The 19,978-nt window shown below is 38.8% G+C and overlaps 1 protein-coding gene across 1 annotated transcript in view; it reads left to right on the top strand.

Moving 5' to 3' along the window:
* Nucleotides 1–19,978, top strand: part of sbf1 (SET binding factor 1) — a 68,588-nt gene that overhangs the window by 16,792 nt on the left and 31,818 nt on the right. Inside the window, exons 2-8 of the mRNA XM_083907407.1 lie at nucleotides 8,605–8,690; nucleotides 10,216–10,353; nucleotides 11,852–11,980; nucleotides 12,088–12,198; nucleotides 12,975–13,052; nucleotides 16,370–16,399; nucleotides 19,038–19,143. Coding sequence (XP_083763533.1) covers nucleotides 8,605–8,690; nucleotides 10,216–10,353; nucleotides 11,852–11,980; nucleotides 12,088–12,198; nucleotides 12,975–13,052; nucleotides 16,370–16,399; nucleotides 19,038–19,143 — 678 coding nt within the window. The remainder of the gene's footprint in view (nucleotides 1–8,604; nucleotides 8,691–10,215; nucleotides 10,354–11,851; nucleotides 11,981–12,087; nucleotides 12,199–12,974; nucleotides 13,053–16,369; nucleotides 16,400–19,037; nucleotides 19,144–19,978) is intronic.

The raw sequence follows: 19,978 nt of genomic DNA, 5'->3' as shown, positions 1-19,978 counted from the left end.
CCTTTTCTGTACTTACGCTGTACTGTGTAGTTATGGTTAAATGATAAAGTCTAACTTTGATTGTTATGTGCTTTTATTTTATGCCTTGAGAAACACAAATACTATTTTTGGCATCTAAGATCAAAATCAGGACTGTGTCTAACAGCAGCAGGCGGGACAAATTAAGTCATGGGCAGCACATGGCCAAGAGGAAAGGATTTGAGTAATATCAAGAGTAATATACATTTTACTTTGTATGTTGTTCATGTTTTTGCAGAGGAAGTTGTAAAAGCTACTGCCATTTCCTGTGATATGGAACTATGTTGTGTTTCTATTCAATATATTTATATGCATTTCTTCACCATAAACTCTCCTGCTGTTCCATATTTATCAGTCCTGTTGTTTGGGACACTAGGGCTGTAAAGTCAAAGTCGACTGGTTGACTAATTGGTCGTCATGCTCTGGCTCGACCAAAATTGTGATTGGTTGACTATTTTTTTTTTTATTATTATTATTTTTTTATGGTGAATTTCATTAGGAGGAGAGTACCAAGTGCTAATAGGGGTGTTTTAGAGCACCCGTGTTTCACACGGCAACAGCATGTCTTCAGAGAACACCCCCCTTGTTTTCCACTATTTTGGTTTAGTCCAGCCCAGTCGGTTGTTGTAGCTCCGTAGTTCATGAGCGACAGACAGATTAGAGTTGCCATTAATTAGACGTGAATTTTAAACTTTTCATGTTAGGCTACAGTCAGTCCTCCTGTCACATCCATGTCAAAGACATCAGCAGTGTGGCAGCATTTTTCAAAAGTAGATGACGGTAAAAAAAAGTGGAATGCAAACTTTGCAAGCAACAGTTTGCTTTTCACAGCGCTACTACAAACATGGCATATCTTATAAAAATGCTAAACTAAGGTTGCTCAGTCTGTTTTGAGTATGAACATAGCAGAATTATTAGCATATTTCAATGTTTTCGTCTGATAATCGTTGATTGGTTTTATAACCGCAGGCGCACCTGCCCACAACAGCGTCAGCGTCCAGCAGTCTATTTGTGTCTCAGCCGTGAAGCTGTGCTCCTATGTTCAGTCTCGCTCTGTATTCCTCAACAGTTATTGTGCTGATATTACTAGTTGACGTAGTACATTATTTTTGGATATCATGGGCTATGGTATGCGCAGATGCACGTAATGCAAAATGCTATCAGACCCCGTCAGACTCTGTTGACCTGCAGCCGCGGCTTCAAATTAAGAGCCGCAACCGCACAGGTACTTTGCGTGTGCAGCTCTGTTCACATTAAAATAGCCGCACTGGCAAAGCACCCCCCCCCCCCATTTGTCGATTTTTTTGTCAAAATGTCAGGGCTTTAGTCGACCAAGAGCTTCTTTGGTTGATTATAGCCCTATGGGACACTATTCATTATAAATTAGTTCAATGATGAACTTGATTCTTTTTCTTTTGTTGACAGCCCTATTTCAGAGATGTTGTCTTATTACTTACACTATTATATTGCTGAAGGTTTGTGGTTCCTTTGCACAAATTATATTAGAGAATGCATTTTAAGCATATCTTTGAAGAATACTGTGCATATGTGAGGGGATATTTTACGGCACCTTGTTTGATTGATTGATTGATGATTTTTTGGGATACGCAGGAAATAAATTTGAAAATATTCACATTTAAGAATTTAAAACAACACTGCAACCGGTTAATAAATTAGCAAAATATTTGGCTCATAATTGATTTATAACTGATTAATCTTTTAATTCATCTATGCTTTTTTAGGTACGGCTGGGCGATTTAATAGATTTTAAATTGAAATTGGAATTATTTGTTTGGTCAAAAAAAAAAATGTATTTTTTGATTTTCAAAACGTAGTCTACTGCTTGTTCTCAGCTCACGTCCCCTCCACTCCGTTGTGGAGGTGTTTCACTTGCGACAGTGTCTTTTGACTCTGGGTCTAAGTCGTAAAAGGGACTGCAGCGAGGAGTCGTGACAAAGCCATTTTTAAACATTGTTAAAACAACAAACATACTACAAAGGGCTGGGTGATATTACTGTTACTGTTGTAGTGGAGTTGACAACTAAATTAATGATTGAGTTCTGTTTTGTATAAAAATAACTTGTCCTTAGGACTGTTGGAGTTCAGGTGCTCCATCATCCTCCTCTTCCTCACACACACTTTGCAACATTGGAACAAGATGCAGTCAAGTCCTTCAGATCTTACCTACACTGTAATTCAGCCTGCAAGAGCTCATAATGTAATAACGGCACTAGGGCTACAGCGATTATGTACTTAATTGATTATGATTCAATTACTAAATTAATTGTCAACTATTTTAATAATCAATTCAAGATTTTCTAACTTGAAAAATATCTTATTGATAAATAAAATTTTCAACAGTCTATCAATAGTTGCAGCCCTCAACGACACATAATGTAACACATTTTTTTTTTAACCAAAGTCAGGTCTGAAGTTCAGCACAAGCACCAGAAGTCGATGGGGATGATGCATACTTACAGTAGAGGCTTGAATTATCAAACGTTACTTTATTCACACTTAAAAAGGAATTTAAAATGTATGCTTTTTAAAAAAATTTTTTAAAGAAAAGTTTATAAATAAAACAATGTTTAAACAGTAGTAGTAGTATAAGCATGGATGTTGCCTAAAAGTCATTAAAACATGTTAATATGGGTGTTGAATTTCAGAGATGGAGAGAGAGCCTATGGTTGTGTGTGTTTCCTCTGGAGCTCAGTACAGAGAGCCTCCATCCTAAAGTTGGTGTGTTATGACTCTAGGAAGAGACTCCACAGTGAGCTCGTTTTCTAACACTCTGCATACTCCAGCTTTAATGACATACTGCATTTGAATGGCTCAAAGTGAAAGTGATGTGTGTGCAGTGGCTGTTGTGGCTGATGGTGTTACAACAAGTCTGTAAACGAACAATGTTGCTGTAACTCAGGAGAAGTCGCTGTTTTCTGGGAAAACCATAAGTCTGAAGCTCTGTTGTGACCTCTGTGCTTGCTGAAACCAGCTTAGTTCCACTCCAGTATCAGTCTGCTCCATCAGCACCATGAACTCAGCACCGCTGTGATAAGTAATGGCGTTGAAGAATTTTATCTAAGAATGCTGCATGAATGTTTGTTCATGCAGCTTGTTCTCGTGATAACCCCCCCCCCCCCCCCCTTTTTTTTTTTTTTTTTTACATTTGGAAATCTTTGTAGTGAATCCTATTTCATCTTTCAGTTCAGTGCTGTTATCAGTTTTGTTTTGCTAAATGAGCTTTGTGGTTTAAAGTGAACCGTTGCTGTAGCTGTAAATAGTTCTTTCTTCCCCCACTATATTTCATTATGGGTTCCTTCATGGAGTAGCAGAAAAAATTTAATTGTGGAAATTGTGTCACTCCTTGTCAAAAATTACTTTAATTATAATAATAAAAAAAAAGATGACAAATGAAATAAGAGTAATTAGTCACCTTATCTCTTGCTCCATCTTAATCTAATTTGGCTATACCAGTGTCTGAAGTATATGAGAGAAAGAGGAGGATGATGAGAGAGCAAATGACCTGATTGGGCATAAATCTGCCTCCTGTTAAAAGTCCGTAACTGACTTTGCTCGGCCTATTAACATCGTTGTATTTGTATTTTAAAGTTGATGTTAATGTGTTACTTCGAGAGCGCAATATTATTTTTACGTGGTACTTGTGAATTAACAAAGAACAGAAAACTATGTTCATGAACTAAAATGAAGTGACTGAGTGTTTAGAACACAGATAATGGGCCCCATCCAAATAACATGAAATGATATGCTCATGTATTAGCATGTAACATTGTAAATTAGCATCACTGCACACACCACATTGAATGTTAAAATGAATAAATAAAGAGACACTGATTATTTGTTTATTTATTTATTCGTAAAACAAATCTGCAGCACAAGTAAGATCTTTACTGCGGGTGGAGAGTCTCTCTCTCTCTCTTACGCACACACACACACACACACACACACACACACACTGTGAGCGCAGAGCAGCGCACACACAAACTGAGTCACAGACACACACGCATAAACGGAGTCACAAACGAGCTGTGGATGTTCAATCTCCAAACAACGCGAGAAAAAAATACAGTTTCAGGTCCTAAAATACCATTTCCGTGTGGACGGCCCCTTAACCATTGATTTAAATATTTGGCATTTTTCTCATCAGCCAAAATGTCCGGTGTGAAAAATGGCCACTAATTAAATCCGGTGAGATTTTTTTCTGCCAGCCAAATTCACGTGACAACGGTCAAAAGCCGGCATATACCGGCTAACGTAAACCCTGGCTTAGAGGAGTGTGATTTTCATTGTTCTTATGTCACTGTCAGTACTGTTCTCCTCAGCGAGCAAGCTTTTTTTTGTTAAACGGTGATGGCTGGGATTACCATGACTGCAGAGGACCTGCAGGAGCTGATTTTCCTGGTTAACTTCTGGTTAATCATGCCCGATACCGATACTGGATCAGATCGGCCCCATCCCTAGCATATGTCACTGTTTGTGATTCATCACCGTCGTGTTATTAGAATTTAGAATTTGTCCCACCACAATTTCATAGTGAAGTGAGAATCTCTTTGTACATCGTCTCTGGTTGGACTCTGGCTTGATTACAATCACACGGATAAATCAGTATGTTTTACAGCAGTGTAGCTAAAAAGCTTTAGTTCCATGACTGGAGTACAAATGCTGACATTTTTGTCTCTCCTTTCCTTTTCTTTAACTAAAACATTTATAAAACGGTGTTGCAGTGGTTATAAATTGTCCTTACCACAGCACAGCCACTAGCTCACCCTGCACCTTGTCATTTCTCCGAGTAATTGCTGCTTTTGTGAAGTTTCTTGGAAACGTTCAAGTTTTGTTTACATTCCAAAGAACCTACCGTATTTGTGCATAGACTTTATACAGGACTTGCTGCACTTTTCCATTATACAGTTCTAGCTCGGCTTGACTCAACTTATTTACTTGCTTTTCCTTTAGGGATAGTACCTGGTACCTGGGGCCTGATACCTGCTCTAGTGTTCCACACGAGCTTAGCCGATAATAAAACATGGCATCTGGTGTATTTAGTGGCAGAGTCTGTGCAGGTGAACAAATCTTTTTATTAACTGATTCTAATGACTCAGTAGGGCTGTACGGTATGACTCTCACGGTATTTTTCAAAATTCTAAAGGCTTCACGGTATATGACGTTTTTTTTTTCATGCATAATCAGGAATTTTCTACTGGTAGATAACATAATTACTGCAGTAGATTAATTTAGGATGGTCTATTTGACTGTCATGAATACTGTAGAATAACTCCACACTAGTACAGGTTCGCACGGCCCCAGAAAATGATGCTGTTTACAAAGAAGAGCTACTCATGATTAGTCAATAATGGACATTACAGCCATGTTTTTGAGCCTAAAATGAAGTAGCACAGTGTAGAATAATTTACACCCCCGCATTGCTGCTGTTACTGCTGCTGTAAAAAAAAAAAAAAAAAAAAGTAGACAAAAAATTTGACACGTGGACCTCGACAATCGACTCTAGAAATGTGTGAAATTCCCAACCCTACTCATGATTCTAATGAAGTGAGGAATCGGAATGCAAAGAAAATTGCAGTCAAAATACAGAGCTTTTACTGTTCAAATCAACATCTTTTATAAGATGTTGTTACCTGCTGATGTGGAGGTTGCTGACCTTAACTTCATGCATTCTTTATATTCTAAGACATGCTTACTAGGGCTGTCAAAATTGCTCAAAAATGATATTTGAATATTCCCTCTAAAAAAAACACAGATATTTGAATATATTTGCATAGTATTAGCATCGCGCATCTGGGGTGCGTTGCATCCGCCGAATCTGGGGGCTTTCAATCAGCCAGACTGTCAGGCGATGACATCATTACGTCAATAACAGGACAAACTAATACAGCGAGACATAACTACCTGTAGATGTCGTTTATTTAAGTTTAGACATATTTCACAACATATTACCTACACAAAAATAAGTAAATAAATTAATGACCAAGAGCGCAGACCTCACACGCTCGCACTCACTTGCGCTCTCTGCGCACACTGGTTTAAGTGAACAACAAACAAATGCTAAGTGCTGATCAAAAGTTTTGTGCAAGTGATTTAAGGTCTCGACTCTTATCCCAAATATGACAGGCTTCATTCAGTGATTGAAACAAATCCATGTTTAGATGCGCAACATTGAAAAGTGCTCCGTCTGAAACGGTGTCGCTTGGCACAGCGTTCCAAACGTTGTAATCAAATACACCAGTATGGCGGTATATTAAAACTTCATATCATAACAAAAAATATAAACCGGTATTCGGTGTGAACAGGTATACCACCCAGCACTAACTGAGTCTCTGTAATACAGTGAAGTTATGTTAAATACTTTTAAGGGGAAAGTGTAAAAGAAACAACATTTGAGAGTGGTGGTGTATATTTCTGTGTGTGTGTGTGTGTGTAGTGTCTGTGGTCCGGAGGCCTGCGTGTCACTCCCAGCGGGCTCATTCATACAGTCTGCTCTCAGCTGCAGGATGTCCTGCTTTAACTTGCTGCGGAATAAAACCCGCCCTGCTTGACTGTTGGCAGATGGTGCCTCTGTGTGAGAGAGACACACAGTCACACACAGTCACACACACACACACACACACCTACATAACTTATTCCATTCCAGGTGACACATTCTCTGCTCTCTCTGAGTAGATAGTTGGGATGTGACATCATGTCCCAGCATGCAGCAGCCTCGGTGTACTGCCACCACATGACTCATCACAGTGTACAGACGAGAAGTCCTTTTTATCAGAATACAATTTTTTTAATTATTATTAATAACTTCACAGCCCTGTTGTGTAAAGTTTGTATGTCCATGTCGTTTTATGACCTGCAATGAATGCGCATGACACCATTTATAAAATGGAACAGCACCTATTAAATGCTGGAAAGTCTCTTTGCACAGAAGCGATTATGAACTGTATACATTTGTATTTTTTTTTCATAACTGTTATTTCCTTGCATATCAAATATTAATATATATTTTTTATTTTTAATCTTTAAATTGCCAGGCACCTTATTTTATGATTTAAAAAAAAAAAAAAGGATGAGTCCAAACTAAGCCCGCACGGTGGTGGCATCGAGGTCCTTCCAATGGAGCACCATCCTTCTCCCATGCAGTTTGGTTTATTCCATGATAAGTTTTGTGATCTTCGTGTTGAAAAATACATCAAAAGTGTCAATCAACGTGTCAATCGACCACACACAATCAAGTATTGTGTGGTTTGACAGTTCAGCTATGCTCCTTAGCTATGCACAGACACGATCGCTGCAGCCCGGTGCACAGATCTGGGTTTATTTTGGTTCTAATTTTGGCTGTACATTTGATATGCTTGGAAATATACTACTTTTTGGATATTTCAAAGCTGTTTCGATTTCAAGGAGCACACTTTGGTGCACAGGTGTGTTAACGTGAGTATTTCAGTTAACGTTGTTTTGAATGGACTAAAAAAAAAAATCACATGAATATATATCGCAATATATATTAGATATATAATCTATAAATCTATAGATTTTTTAAATTCTCAGCCCTACATAGTCATAGATGGTGCAGCAGGTCATTCTTTACGGAACATGTTAAGTCAAATATTAACTGAATGTGGTATTTTCAATGAAAACCAATTCACTGTAAATGGTTATTGTAATTTGCCACATAATCATATGTCATCCCATCTGTTGTTGCCAGGGACGGGGGAAACGGCAGCCTTTATCTGTGTGTTTTGGGAGCTGGTCGACTTTCTGTTAGTTCTATTGTGTGTCTGTGCTTCTGTTTTAGTTGCTTTGGTAAAGATGGAGAGTCTATGTTGTCTTCTTAGAGGCAAAATTGTAGTACTTAAAATCCAGATTCAGAATACAGATCAAAGTCCTAATTAAAATCTTCTTTATACTGGCATGGATCGTATTTTTTTGTTTTGTCGCACTTTATGTTGGATTGAAGGTATTTGTATTGGGAAAATATATCGTATTCTCTTTGCAGATGAATGCTGCCATTAAGCGAAATGCAGTGGTTGGTTACATAAGCAGGCCTTTGTCATGTCACACTGTGCTGCTGTGAAGAAACAGGCCCAGGCCAACAGTGGAAATGGCCTCATTAACCAGCAAACAGGCCCTTTAACACTTTACTGTTTAACAGACAACAGACAGACAGCAGCACAACACACTTCCCTGGCAGTGTAAATGTTTATATTTTTAACAATAGATGTCTGCTTATATCAAAGAAGATATAAACGTACTTTAACAGCTACACAAAGGAAGTGAATAAAAGTTATGTGAGGGGATGACCTTACTATGGCTGACTTGTAATCATAAAACTGAAGCCTTTGTTTTCTACTATGCTGCAATTCTGCAGATCTTTGAAATAATACAGATATCTCAGTATCTTTGAATTAATGTAGATTCATTCAGGAAAAGAATCACTATAATTTATTAATCTATTTTTAAGAATTTTATGAATGTATACGTTTTTTACACCTCCACTTGTTAGTAGAAACAATCAGTCAACAAACGATGTGGATGAAAAACAGTGAACTGTATTTGTCTCCACAGTGGAAGGTGAAGGTCAAGGTCGCATTCTCCAGCGGTTTCCTGAGAAAGACTGGGAGGACAGCCCATTCCCACAAGGCATTGAGCTGGTAAGTACGCACACACACACACACACACACACACACACACACACACACACACACACACGTTCCTGTGTAGCTCAGTAGCTACAACAAGACACTTAACACTGTCAGGTCAAGGAATTTATTTCCTGTGCCAGACTAGTGGTTTGGCTGTGGCACAACTGTTAGTATTACAAGATATATAATTGGAAACATTCATCACATGCTGACCTAGATGAGAGGTGTTTTTTTTTTGCAGTGTCACTTGGTTAGTTAGTTGAAATGACCAAGTCTGAAGCCTTGGTCATTTCAACAGACAGGTTCTCTTCCGTTGTTTGACAGCTGTGGGAAAGAAGCTTTTCACCATCTTTGTGTTGTGTGAATGTAAAAACCTGTAACGTCTGCCAGAGGTAAGCAGTTCAAAGAGATGGTGTGCAGGATTAGAGGAGTCCAATAATCTTGGAGGCCGTGACATTTAGACAAGTAGATGTCCTCCACTGCAGACAGCTGTACACCACTGATGTTTTGTGCAGTCTTCACAACATACTGCAAAGCCTTCTGTTCCCCTTTTGTGCGGTACCATGCTGTGATATTAGTTCCAAGTGGCAACTGGTAGTAGCGCCATCTTCCTCTTTCTTCGAATAATTTGCGGCAGAGTGTAACTGAGAGGTTTAATACTTCCCTCCAAAGTTAAAAGTTCTTAGTCACAGTTTCAAGATCTTTCTCACAGTTCGAGTCCAAGGCCATTGGTCCAAACTTGGCAGGTGACTTATGCTTCTTCTAATGGTTTCTGGCTGGCTGTATATGAGAGGTGCAGTGCTGCCCTCCACAGTTCTTCTCCACCTCCTCTCATCTCCTCGCATCATCCTTAATAATCTAAACTCTTGTTTCAAGCCTCTATGTTGGCAATTTGACCGGGCACTATGTTGAGGTTTTGCAACCGGAAATCCACTGACGTCACCTGCAACCAGGCTGCTATTGGATGATACCAGCTGCTAATCACACTGGTGTCCACTCTTATGTGCTGTGCATTATCGTATTATGTTTTTCTAAATTAGGATTTTAGCGGGAACATATCGATATTGACCATTATTGGCTTTAAAATTTATTATTATATATTGGCAAACTGCCACTATGAACAATTACCTCTAAAGAAACATTTCTGCACCCCTAGTGACAAAAATGTACTGATAGGTACACACTGAGAAAGGTACAGTGCTTGTACCGTGATAGGGTACAACTGGAGCGACAGCATTTGTACCTTTTTAGGTACAGTCTCGTACTTTTGGTGGTGTTGTAATATGATTAAAGCAGACGGAACTTTGTCAGAACTTGTTTTGTTGCATTAATATACAGCGCTGAATGAATCTGTTTAAACTGTTTAAAAATGTGACCCTAATATGTCATAAATGTGAGTGAATATTTCTCTGCTTGTGTTTTTCTGCCATTTCTTCCCATTTCCATATGATTCCAACCCTTATTCTCCCTCTGTTGCCTCTGCTGCCTTCACCTTCTCACCTTCTCTTTCCACCTCTGCTTTCCTTCTCTCTAGTTCTGTCAGCCCAGCCGTTGGCAGCTGGTTCCTGAGCGGCAGCCCACCTCCTTCTTTGTAGCGGTTTTGACGGACATCAACTCAGAGCGTCACTACTGTGCCTGCTTCACCTTTTGGGAGGGCCTGGACAATCCACAGGTGAGCAAGACATCAACTACATGTTCATGACCTGGGGATTTGTGACCTGTTGTTAATGCAGGAAACAATGACGACATCCCTTATTGGTTTTCTGTCACAAGAGCAGTGTTGTGCTTTGTGATTGTTTTTGGCATGGTAGTCATGTAACACTCTGGAACTTGACACTAGGGGTGGGTGATATGGCAAAAAAGTGTGTGTGTGTTTTTTTTTTTACAGTAAAATCACAATCAATTTTATCTTTTTTTTTATTTTTTTTTTTAACTATTTTGCATGTTATTGAACAGTGCAACCAAACAATTTCACTCTGTAAAAACAGCCCTAAAACAAAAACATATAACAAAGGATTTACGCCAAAGAACATTTCTGAACAGATTGATCTTACAGTTTGTGAAATTTTGCCAACTGGTGCCAAGTATAATGGACATTTAACAAGTGTGCAAGTTCACTCAGTTTCAGACTGTTTTGCTCAACTCAAAAATGTTATTTTAATTTAAAAGGTAAACAACAGATGTGGTAGAGTGGTTTGTCTTTCAACTTGAAGGTTGTGGGTTCGATTCCAGGATTCAAAGATGAGTGATAGAAAATGCGCTTCACATACATGTGCTATATCAAAGTGTGAGTGAATGGGTAAAAGGGTCAATGGCAAAACTGTAGAGCAGCTTTGAGTGCCATCGAGACTAAAAAAAAGTGCTATACAGACAAATACAGATAATTTACTTGACACAATTAAAAGATAGTACATCATATTGTGCCACCACAGCCCTCACTGTAGGAAGTGAGGTATCCGGTTGGGTACCAAACTATTTTCTCGGGGCGGTTTCACGATATTTAAGTAACGATATAAAATTATCGCCATGTTGTGAAATATTGGGGCTTTGCAAAATTTTATATTGCGATATACACAACAGCTCTAGTGAGACGGAAACTTATCTACTTGGGTACTACACATGTACTCATTCACATTAAATTAACTAGTGGTACATAAAGTTGGATGTAGTGTAAATGACTGTAAATACACACAGATCTATAATCACATTCAAACTTGGCAGGTGTGTGCAGTGCTGACGATGGTGGTGTTTGGATAAGAAATGCAACATCATGCATTGCTAAACAAGTTGAGCCAAATGAATCATTAGATTATCAACAAGTAACAAATCATAAAGGTAATAATTATAACCATGTAACTAAACTCAGTACATCTGACACCTCAGTTTCACTGCTGGTGTGACCAGAGGTGCATTTATTTGCACACCATGTGCTAGTCTGTTTACTCTGAGTCTAAATAAATGTCATTCATTCAGTGTGTTCTGGCGATCAATTTTTCTATGAATTGATGATGAAAATAATCACTATTTGCAGTCCCCAACTAAACCTGGGTATTTATTGTTATTTTTCTACTTTTTCTGTGTTTTCCATATGAACCCTGTTGAGTTAAACCAGGTTTATGATTCAATGTTCTTCTCAACTTTGTTTGCATCCATCTCTGTTCTGTGTTCAGCTGCAGAAGGCTGAGACCAGTGAGGCAGATGAGGTAGATGATGAGCTGTCTGTCGTCCAGTCAGCGAAGGTCTTTGCCCCGAAGAGTCTGGTGCTGGTGTCCCGACTGGATTACACCGAGGTGTTCAGGGTATGATGCACAAAACAATATTTACACTCCATTTCATTATTTCTAGACTTCGAGACATTGTTTCTAGACTTTGTTGACATCCCCATTCCTTCCTGTTGATTGAACAGAACTGTCTGGGTCTGGTCTACACCATCCACGTAGATGGCCTGACTGTGCCTTTGGAAACAGTGGTCGGAAATCTCCTCACTTGTATCATCCCCATCGCTGGAGGTTCCCAGGTACAATTGCTGACCACTCCTCCTCCTCACACTTCCACCTAGACAAACTTAACTATGGCAAAGGCAAAAAGAGGGTCATAACACATTTATTTAGCTTAGTTCTCCTGGGTAGTACATGTTGGCACTTCTCGGAGGCAAAGCTAGGTTCTGCCAGCTCGCATCACGCTCTGCATTTGCAGTCAATGTTCACTGTTGGCAACATTAAACTTGCACCGTTTCAGCTAGGTATATTAAAGCTGTGGACATAGAGATGACAACTATGCATGTGCCGAAGTGCTGGTAAGGTGGCTGCATATCCATTTGTGTATTCATATTTAAAAGTAATGTTTTTAAGGTTCAGAATGATGCTTATCTTCCTCATACACTTGGTCTAACTGCAGATCTCTCATGGGCATAGTCATGTTTTGCTCAGGTACTTCTGTAAAGTCACTCAAGTGTAGATATTTAAGTTTGGCATGATACTTAAGCCGTCTGAAGCTAATTCAAACTGATTCCTCATAACATTTTTGCAATTTTTCTTGTCATTTCATCTATTTTTCTTGACCATTACTCATTTTTTAAAAACATATTTTGTTGTTTTCCTCTCCAAAAATATCAATATTATTAATTATTAGTTATTAAAAAATCCCATCCGTGCTGACGCATGCCTGTGGTGCACAAACATTAAAAAAAAAGGGGGAAAAAGTTAAGTCTTTTTCTTTTATCTGAAATTATACTCCAATACATGTGTCACTTGTGTGTGCACCCTGTTATACGCTGGTTCCTCTGTGTTACAGATAGATGAGACGCCAGTATGTAGTTTAGAAAAGGTTCCTCAGGCTCTGGCCTGTGACTGGCTGCTGGCCTGTCTCCAGGTAACATCCACATCCCGCAAGCTTCACCAATCAAAACCAATCAGCTCAATGTCACTGATTCTGTTAATCAAGCAGAAATTCGTTGTTTTCTTTCCTTTGAAGAATGTGTTCTGTCCTGCAGTCATTTCAGATCATTTTAAGTGTGATTGATGGCGCTTCAGCTGTTTTTGACCTGCCTACTATTTGTGTTTTTGTGATCAAACAGCTTCCAAGGGATTGTGTTAGAAATTCAAAACATTTCATTTCTTGTGTTGTTGTCTTCTCTTGCAATATCATTTTTTTGAGTTGTTGCATCTATTCGCCTTAGCATTATTTTCAAATTCTTCCCTCTTTCAGACACATACACAGGTGTCATTTATTTGCTGTGTGGCCTTATGCGACAGTGGATGGCTTCCTAGATAAAAACACAGCATCTAAATTAGAGAATAAGATTGAATCAGCATCAGAGGCTAAAACTAAACAGAGCACAGGCTAACCTCAGAGTGATCATTCATTTCCTTTTTATACGAAGTACCTAAGCTATTTTAGCTACTAAACAAAAGCCTGACTGGTGAGCTTCTTTTTTAAATTAACCTCCTGATTTAAATACGATTGACTGGTTTCACTGTATGTTACCCTTAATGCAACGTAAAATGTAACTGAAACAGTCAGTCTTTTAAATGCCTATAATTTGTCAGGAGTCTTGTTTTTGTCTGGCCAAGGACAAACAGTTCTGTTCTTTAGACTCAAGAGGTGAACAGATACATACACACACATACACACACATTCCAGGAACTGTATACTTACACAGACTTTTCTCGAAGTCTCACTTAATATCTGTCATTACAAGGGAACCTGTCTGTTCACACCAACCTCTGGAAACGTATAACAAACTCCAGCTACACGACACTAAAATGATATCCATATTTAAACTAGAATCAAGTTGGCTTTAGCAAAGTAATCATCAGACTTTCTACCAGAGACAGACTTCTGTTTTGTATGTATTTAAACATAGTATGTTACATTTACATTATTTTGCAAGATAGATTCCCCCCCCCATATTTATCATTTGCGCATCAGGTCACAATCGCAATTCATGTATTCTTACTTCCAAGACCTCTTTTCTTTCTGCTTTTTTTTTCCTTGTTAGGAAAATCTCTTTCGGTAAAGGCACAGTCACTTTTGAGTAGTTTCCCACTGTGAGAACTGAGGATCATTCTGGGAAATGTACTCTCAAAACTAATCTTAACTTGTTTTTTACTTCACTTGTAAAACTTTTTATTTTCAAAGTAATTTGACAAAAACATGTCGGACTAAAGACTAAATTTAGACTAAAATGTCTATACTTGAAGTCGACCAAACCTTGATTAAAATCAATTTGATCATAACTATCATGCACTTAAAGTGATCATGACAGCTATCATGTGTATTTTACCAGTTCACAGTAAAAATAGTAGTTTAATATAATATATATGCATCAAGTTATTGATTGCTGCTTTTGGCAGTGCTGTCACCAAATACACCAGACTCATCTGTTCAGATTTTACGCATTTGTTGGGATTTTTAAGTCTTTTTCTTTGGTTTGATTCTTGTCTCTGACGTCATGCTCATGACTCTTCCAGTGACGAAGCTCTCTGACCAATCAGTGACCAGCAGTCTGTTCATGTCACATTTTAGTATCGACTCGGCTCGCTTAGAACCTTGCTAGAGCAGGTGCAAACAAAGAGTTGAGTTGTGCAAGAACTTTATAATGTAAAAGTGCCTTTTGAGGAGCACCTTCAAGATGCATTCAAAAAACATGAATTTCGTCCTTTCTGCAAATGCTCATGAAGTCCACTATCTAAATACTTGCTGCCACCTTGTAGTAATAGGTGAATGCACCACAAGGAACATGGTTACTGGAATTATTTGTTTATTTATTTATTTTTATTACAAATAGTTTTTTTTAAACTTTTTATAATCAAGCAAATCATAAAAAATCATTCCCATCCCGAGTGCACCATATACAGAACATCTTGAGCCTAGAGCTAATGCAAAGTCATTGATAAAATCAATTTATCTCCCAGTTAAGTAAAGATATGTAGGATATCTTTTAAGGCAGAATGTTGAATATTAGACCTTTTTAAATGCACTGGCAGATTAAGCAGGCTGTTTAATCAAAATCTTTTGAATAACTAAAAACATATTTGAGTTTTTGTTTTTTTAAGACGGGTCCAGTGTAGGAGCAGTCTTTTTTTTTTGTTACTGTGGTGAAATAAAAGCTTGTGACAAATTCTTCATCTGAATAGTTTGCACAACATTAATGTGAGCTGAACTTCAGGCTGTTGCCCTGACGTGAAATAATGGTAAATTGCTGTAATATGACATTCTTGCAAACTCAAAGCCTCCTTTTTAAAAGGCATCTTCCCTGGCAAAGTCTTCTTGAACAACACAGTCAGACCCTGAGAAAGTGTGTGTGTATGTGTGTGTGTGTGTTACTGTCAGCTGTCACCATGAAGGAGGAGGACTTCTCTTCAGTATGGAGGACAGTTCATTTCTTCATGTTTGTGGGCTGTTGACTCTATAATAATTAATGTGACAGAGGAAATTCCAATCTCAGCTTCTGGACAGAGCCTGTCTCACTGCCAAATGCTCTGACTGGTAGCGCTTGATTTAGGTGTAACACGTTATAGCTGTAGGGCATTACTGAAAAAGAGAAACAAAAGTTGTTTTTTTGTTTTATTTTTGTTTTTGCTTGAGGTCATTGTTACTTTCTGTCACATGAAGAGACGCATGCTTTCCCTTAATGTGCACCTCTTCTGTTTTTGGTGTGTTGGTTTTGGAACTGTGCTGTTCAGTATCAGTTTTATTACCTGTTGTGGTTTCAAAACAGTCACAAGGTTACGGGAAATTAGGATACTTTCATTTTTGAAAATTAAACACCTCACCTTTAAGACTATGAAGCTAAGAGCAGCTTCTTTTCCCATCAATCATATTCTATTACTGCTATTCTATATATTACAGTATATATGTGCTTTATATATGTCCATGAAGTGACATGGACCATCATATGTTGCTGTTATTGTGCTTTTGAATCTCACAATGATGGCTTTATTTTTTTTTTGCATGTTTGCTCATGTCTATTGTTCGACTCATTCCATTGTTTTACACAGCTCTCAATGTGTGCAGTTCATGTCCATGATGGCGTTGTTTGTGTAGCTTCCTTGTTTTGCTGTCCACATACATTACTGTCATATTGTTGTCAAGTGTGGGCATCAGGTGCCCTCGCAAACCTGGTCTTTCTAACCTGCGTCTTATTCTGCTCTGTGTGTGTGTCTGTCTGCCGGGTGCTTGTGTAGCCGGGCCAAGAGGAAAAAGAGGAGAGTTTGGTATGCTAGCCTTCATTCTCCCCCTCGCTACCAATCAGCTTTGAGCTTAGCTTCCTCTTCTCCATCTGCAGCCAATCAACAAACACCTCAGGAGAACAAAATGCTTTCAATTCAAATTCAGTACGTGACCAACAGCTGATCATTCTTTTGCACAGCACCACGCTGTACTTTTGAATTGGATTAGGCCTCATCATTAGTTTGTTATAATCTAAGAATGAAAACCAAGAGACACCTTATTTGTACACATACAGTACATCAATTAGTTTTAAATGGTTTCAAATATTCATCGAAAATTGCCAAGTGGTAACACGTTATGTCTCAAAAATACCTGAAGCCAATTAGAACAACTGTGTAACATGTTAAAGGCTCAAAGTAGCAAAATGCCTTTTTTCTTAGCTCTGTATGTATGGTACAGTAATAGTAGCAGTCTTTGTGTGTTGGCAGCACTTTTGGAATCAGTTTCTGAGTTGGAAATACGAGTTCAGGGAACTTTCTCGTGTGAGGAACTCCACAGGACCTCAGAAGTTCTGAGTTTAGACTACAAACAAAACGCACTATATGACCCAGGAATAATGATGACCAGTTTACCAGACACAAAGTGCAAGGATGGAAAATTAGTGAAGAAATGCTCCACATCAGTGAAGAGTATCAGTCAGGCATACAGCCCCTGAAAGTCCCACATTAGCATAAACATTCATTAACATGTCTTTAAAACCTTCTCTTCCATCACAGAAGCTTTCACATACGATCTGCCTCTCATTACCAAATGATCAGGTGTTGGGTCACAGTATTGAAACGCTAACAGATGGTTTATGTTTGCAGATGCTATCGCTGCTGTAGAGAGCATGAGCTTATGCTGCACTTCGCCCTCCCACCTTGCCCAGTCCACACACAGCCTCACAGGCTGGGTAACTGTGAACCACCTCCATATTAACACCTTTATTCCTTAAATTAATTGCATGTCCAATAAAATGGATTTCATATATTAACATAACAGCAAAGCTGCTGCTTAAAGTTGTTGTCATTTTTTCCTCTAAGCACTGGGACATAAAATGTAGGACCTGGAGTGTTAAGTACTTCCTCCTTGTCTGATAGTCATGTTGTCTTGTGCTGCAGAGCTTAGTTGTGTGATGGATTGCAATTGTACTGTTGTAAACGCAAACAGTCATGGTGGACACAGTGATCAGGCAAAGTGTCTTGGTCTGATTTAATCTTCCACCCTTTTACATATTACACAGCAGCTGAGATAATGTTCCAGTATGCAATACTTTGGTGCCATTGGTCGTCACAGTTGAGCACAAATACGACATCTTCGTCTGCAGTTTTCATCATCATAGCTAATGTTATTCTAACCCGATTCTTACCTGTCCAGTGACAACAACCCAATTTTTAGTCGGTAGGCTTCAGAGTTTGTCGCAGACAGATATCATCCATTTGTTTCCCTCCAGGCTCTTGTAAACATTCATTCATTCGATTCTCTGGAGTAACAAGGGAAGTTAATCAGGAAGTTTAAGATGTCAAGGATACTGCAGGCCTCCAATAAAGTCCTCTCTCGCTGTTTCTAAACTTGTAAATAGCTCACTGTAGGCATTATAAGGATCAGACATATTCACTCTGTCAAGTTTTGCGATATATCAGGTGATCTTGTTTATTTTGCCTCATCTGAGGCTGCCAACAAGGAGGCTTATAGAAACCCAGTCACTTGGCATCCGGAGCTCTATTCTAGCTGGTGACCAATGAAAACGGACATGTTACATAATGTATGCATCAAGTTATTTCAGGGGACATCCAGGAAGTTCAGGGGAAGAAGGGCTTCCTTCCAGTGACTTTGGAGCCCTTTTGCACCTCGTATAAGTCTTTATTATGGAAATGAAAGACCCATATTAACCCTGGTCTGGTCTGGTCTGTATGGAGGTCTAGTCTGATGTCCGCTTTGACCTACTTTCTACATTAGCAGGTGTCTAATTACTCTGTTGCTGAGTTCAAGCAGAATTTGTGAGCTTGAAATCAAGACATTCATATTATGTACATGACAGGTCATTAATACTTCACAACCCGATTTGAATGTAGCATATTTACGTACAGGGTACCAGCTACCAAAGGCTCTATTAGTACTCATACACTGTATATTTACATAATTAGTACTTGTTTCGTGATCTTTTTTGAAGGAGAATGTTCCTAATTGTACCCTTTAATGCTAAGAGCAGACATGGTTGATGGACAGAATCATACACATATCTTCCCCCTGTGAAGTCCCTTCTCTCCTTGTGCTTTACCTTAGTCCACGATGGGAGAAAAAAAATCACCAGTACATGACACCTGCTGTGTCACTGGGATGTCATTGTTGTGGTGATGCTAGTGCAGTTAAAGGTTGTTTGCATTGACTTCTGCACAGCTCCATTCACGCCCTGATCAGCTGGAATGGCTTTTGTCTTATTTGTCACGTACCTGCTAAGCTTCTGGGATTCTCCATCTCTCCACGCTGACTCATGCTGATTTCACGCACCGAGCTGTCAAACACTGGTTTTCTGAGAAAAGCAGTTTGTTCCATGATTTACTCACCCCCCCTCCCTTCTCTTTACCCATGTCCCTTCTCCTTTTAATCTTTATTTTCTCTCCTTGACTCTCTAATCTGTAGAGGACTATAACATTAGGTGCTGGCGACCGGCAAGTCATCCAGACTCCCATCAGTGACTCACTTCCTATCAGCGGGAGCACTGTGGCCCAGCTCTTCAGACAGCTTGGTATGAACAGTACAATATGGGATGGATGGGATTAATTATCATATAGTGAGTTCTTGTGTCAAGTTAACAGGTTGGTAGATATTAGTTGTGATGAAACATTTCAATTAATAACAAGAGTTGCAATTGGCTATCAGACATGGTTTAAACTGTAATGTATTTGACCAGCTAAGTCTATATTCCATTAAAGGATATATTGACATAATAACCAACACTGTCACTGAAAACATGGCTGCCTCTGGGGACAAAGAAAAAAACAGATTTTAGCCACTGAAGCCACACCAAAGTCCATTTAGGAAGTTAGCAGTTTAACGTCACAATCTATAGCAGTTTTTGATCCACTGCTGCCTCCATCAGTTCAAATGTGTTATTTGGTGTCGTAAATCCTTGGTTTGATATTATCTTTGTGACAAAAACTTATCAAACGAGGCAACAGTAGAACAGCAAATCCATTTTCCCCTCAAACTAAAATCGCAGATTTTATCTGCAGTTTTGGGTGCAGGAGAATGAGCAGTTTGCAAAGTTCAGTAAAACTTGTTTTCAGTGTTGGTGAACATCCTGGTTTGCAACGTGCATGTGCATGTGTCAGTACCATAGAACAGTACTTGAAATACCTGAGCTATCGCTTTAAATTGCGTTTCCCACTTATAGTCCACAGAGGTTCCACTATGATATTACAACACATACAATAATTATAATGCTGTTTTTGTTGGCAAAAACTTTGTTTAAACTTACAGTGTAGTAACGAAGGTGTTTGAACAAGTTAGTTATAATAAGTCTAGACGATTAATGAGAAACAAATTATGTTATTAAATGAAGTTACAGCCCTAAACACTGT

Source organism: Microchirus variegatus (genome assembly GCF_963457635.1).
Source record: "Microchirus variegatus genome assembly, chromosome: 20".
Lineage (NCBI taxonomy): Eukaryota > Metazoa > Chordata > Actinopteri > Pleuronectiformes > Soleidae > Microchirus > Microchirus variegatus.
Note: the sequence above shows the minus strand (reverse complement) of the source record. Positions and strands in the feature narration are given on the sequence as shown.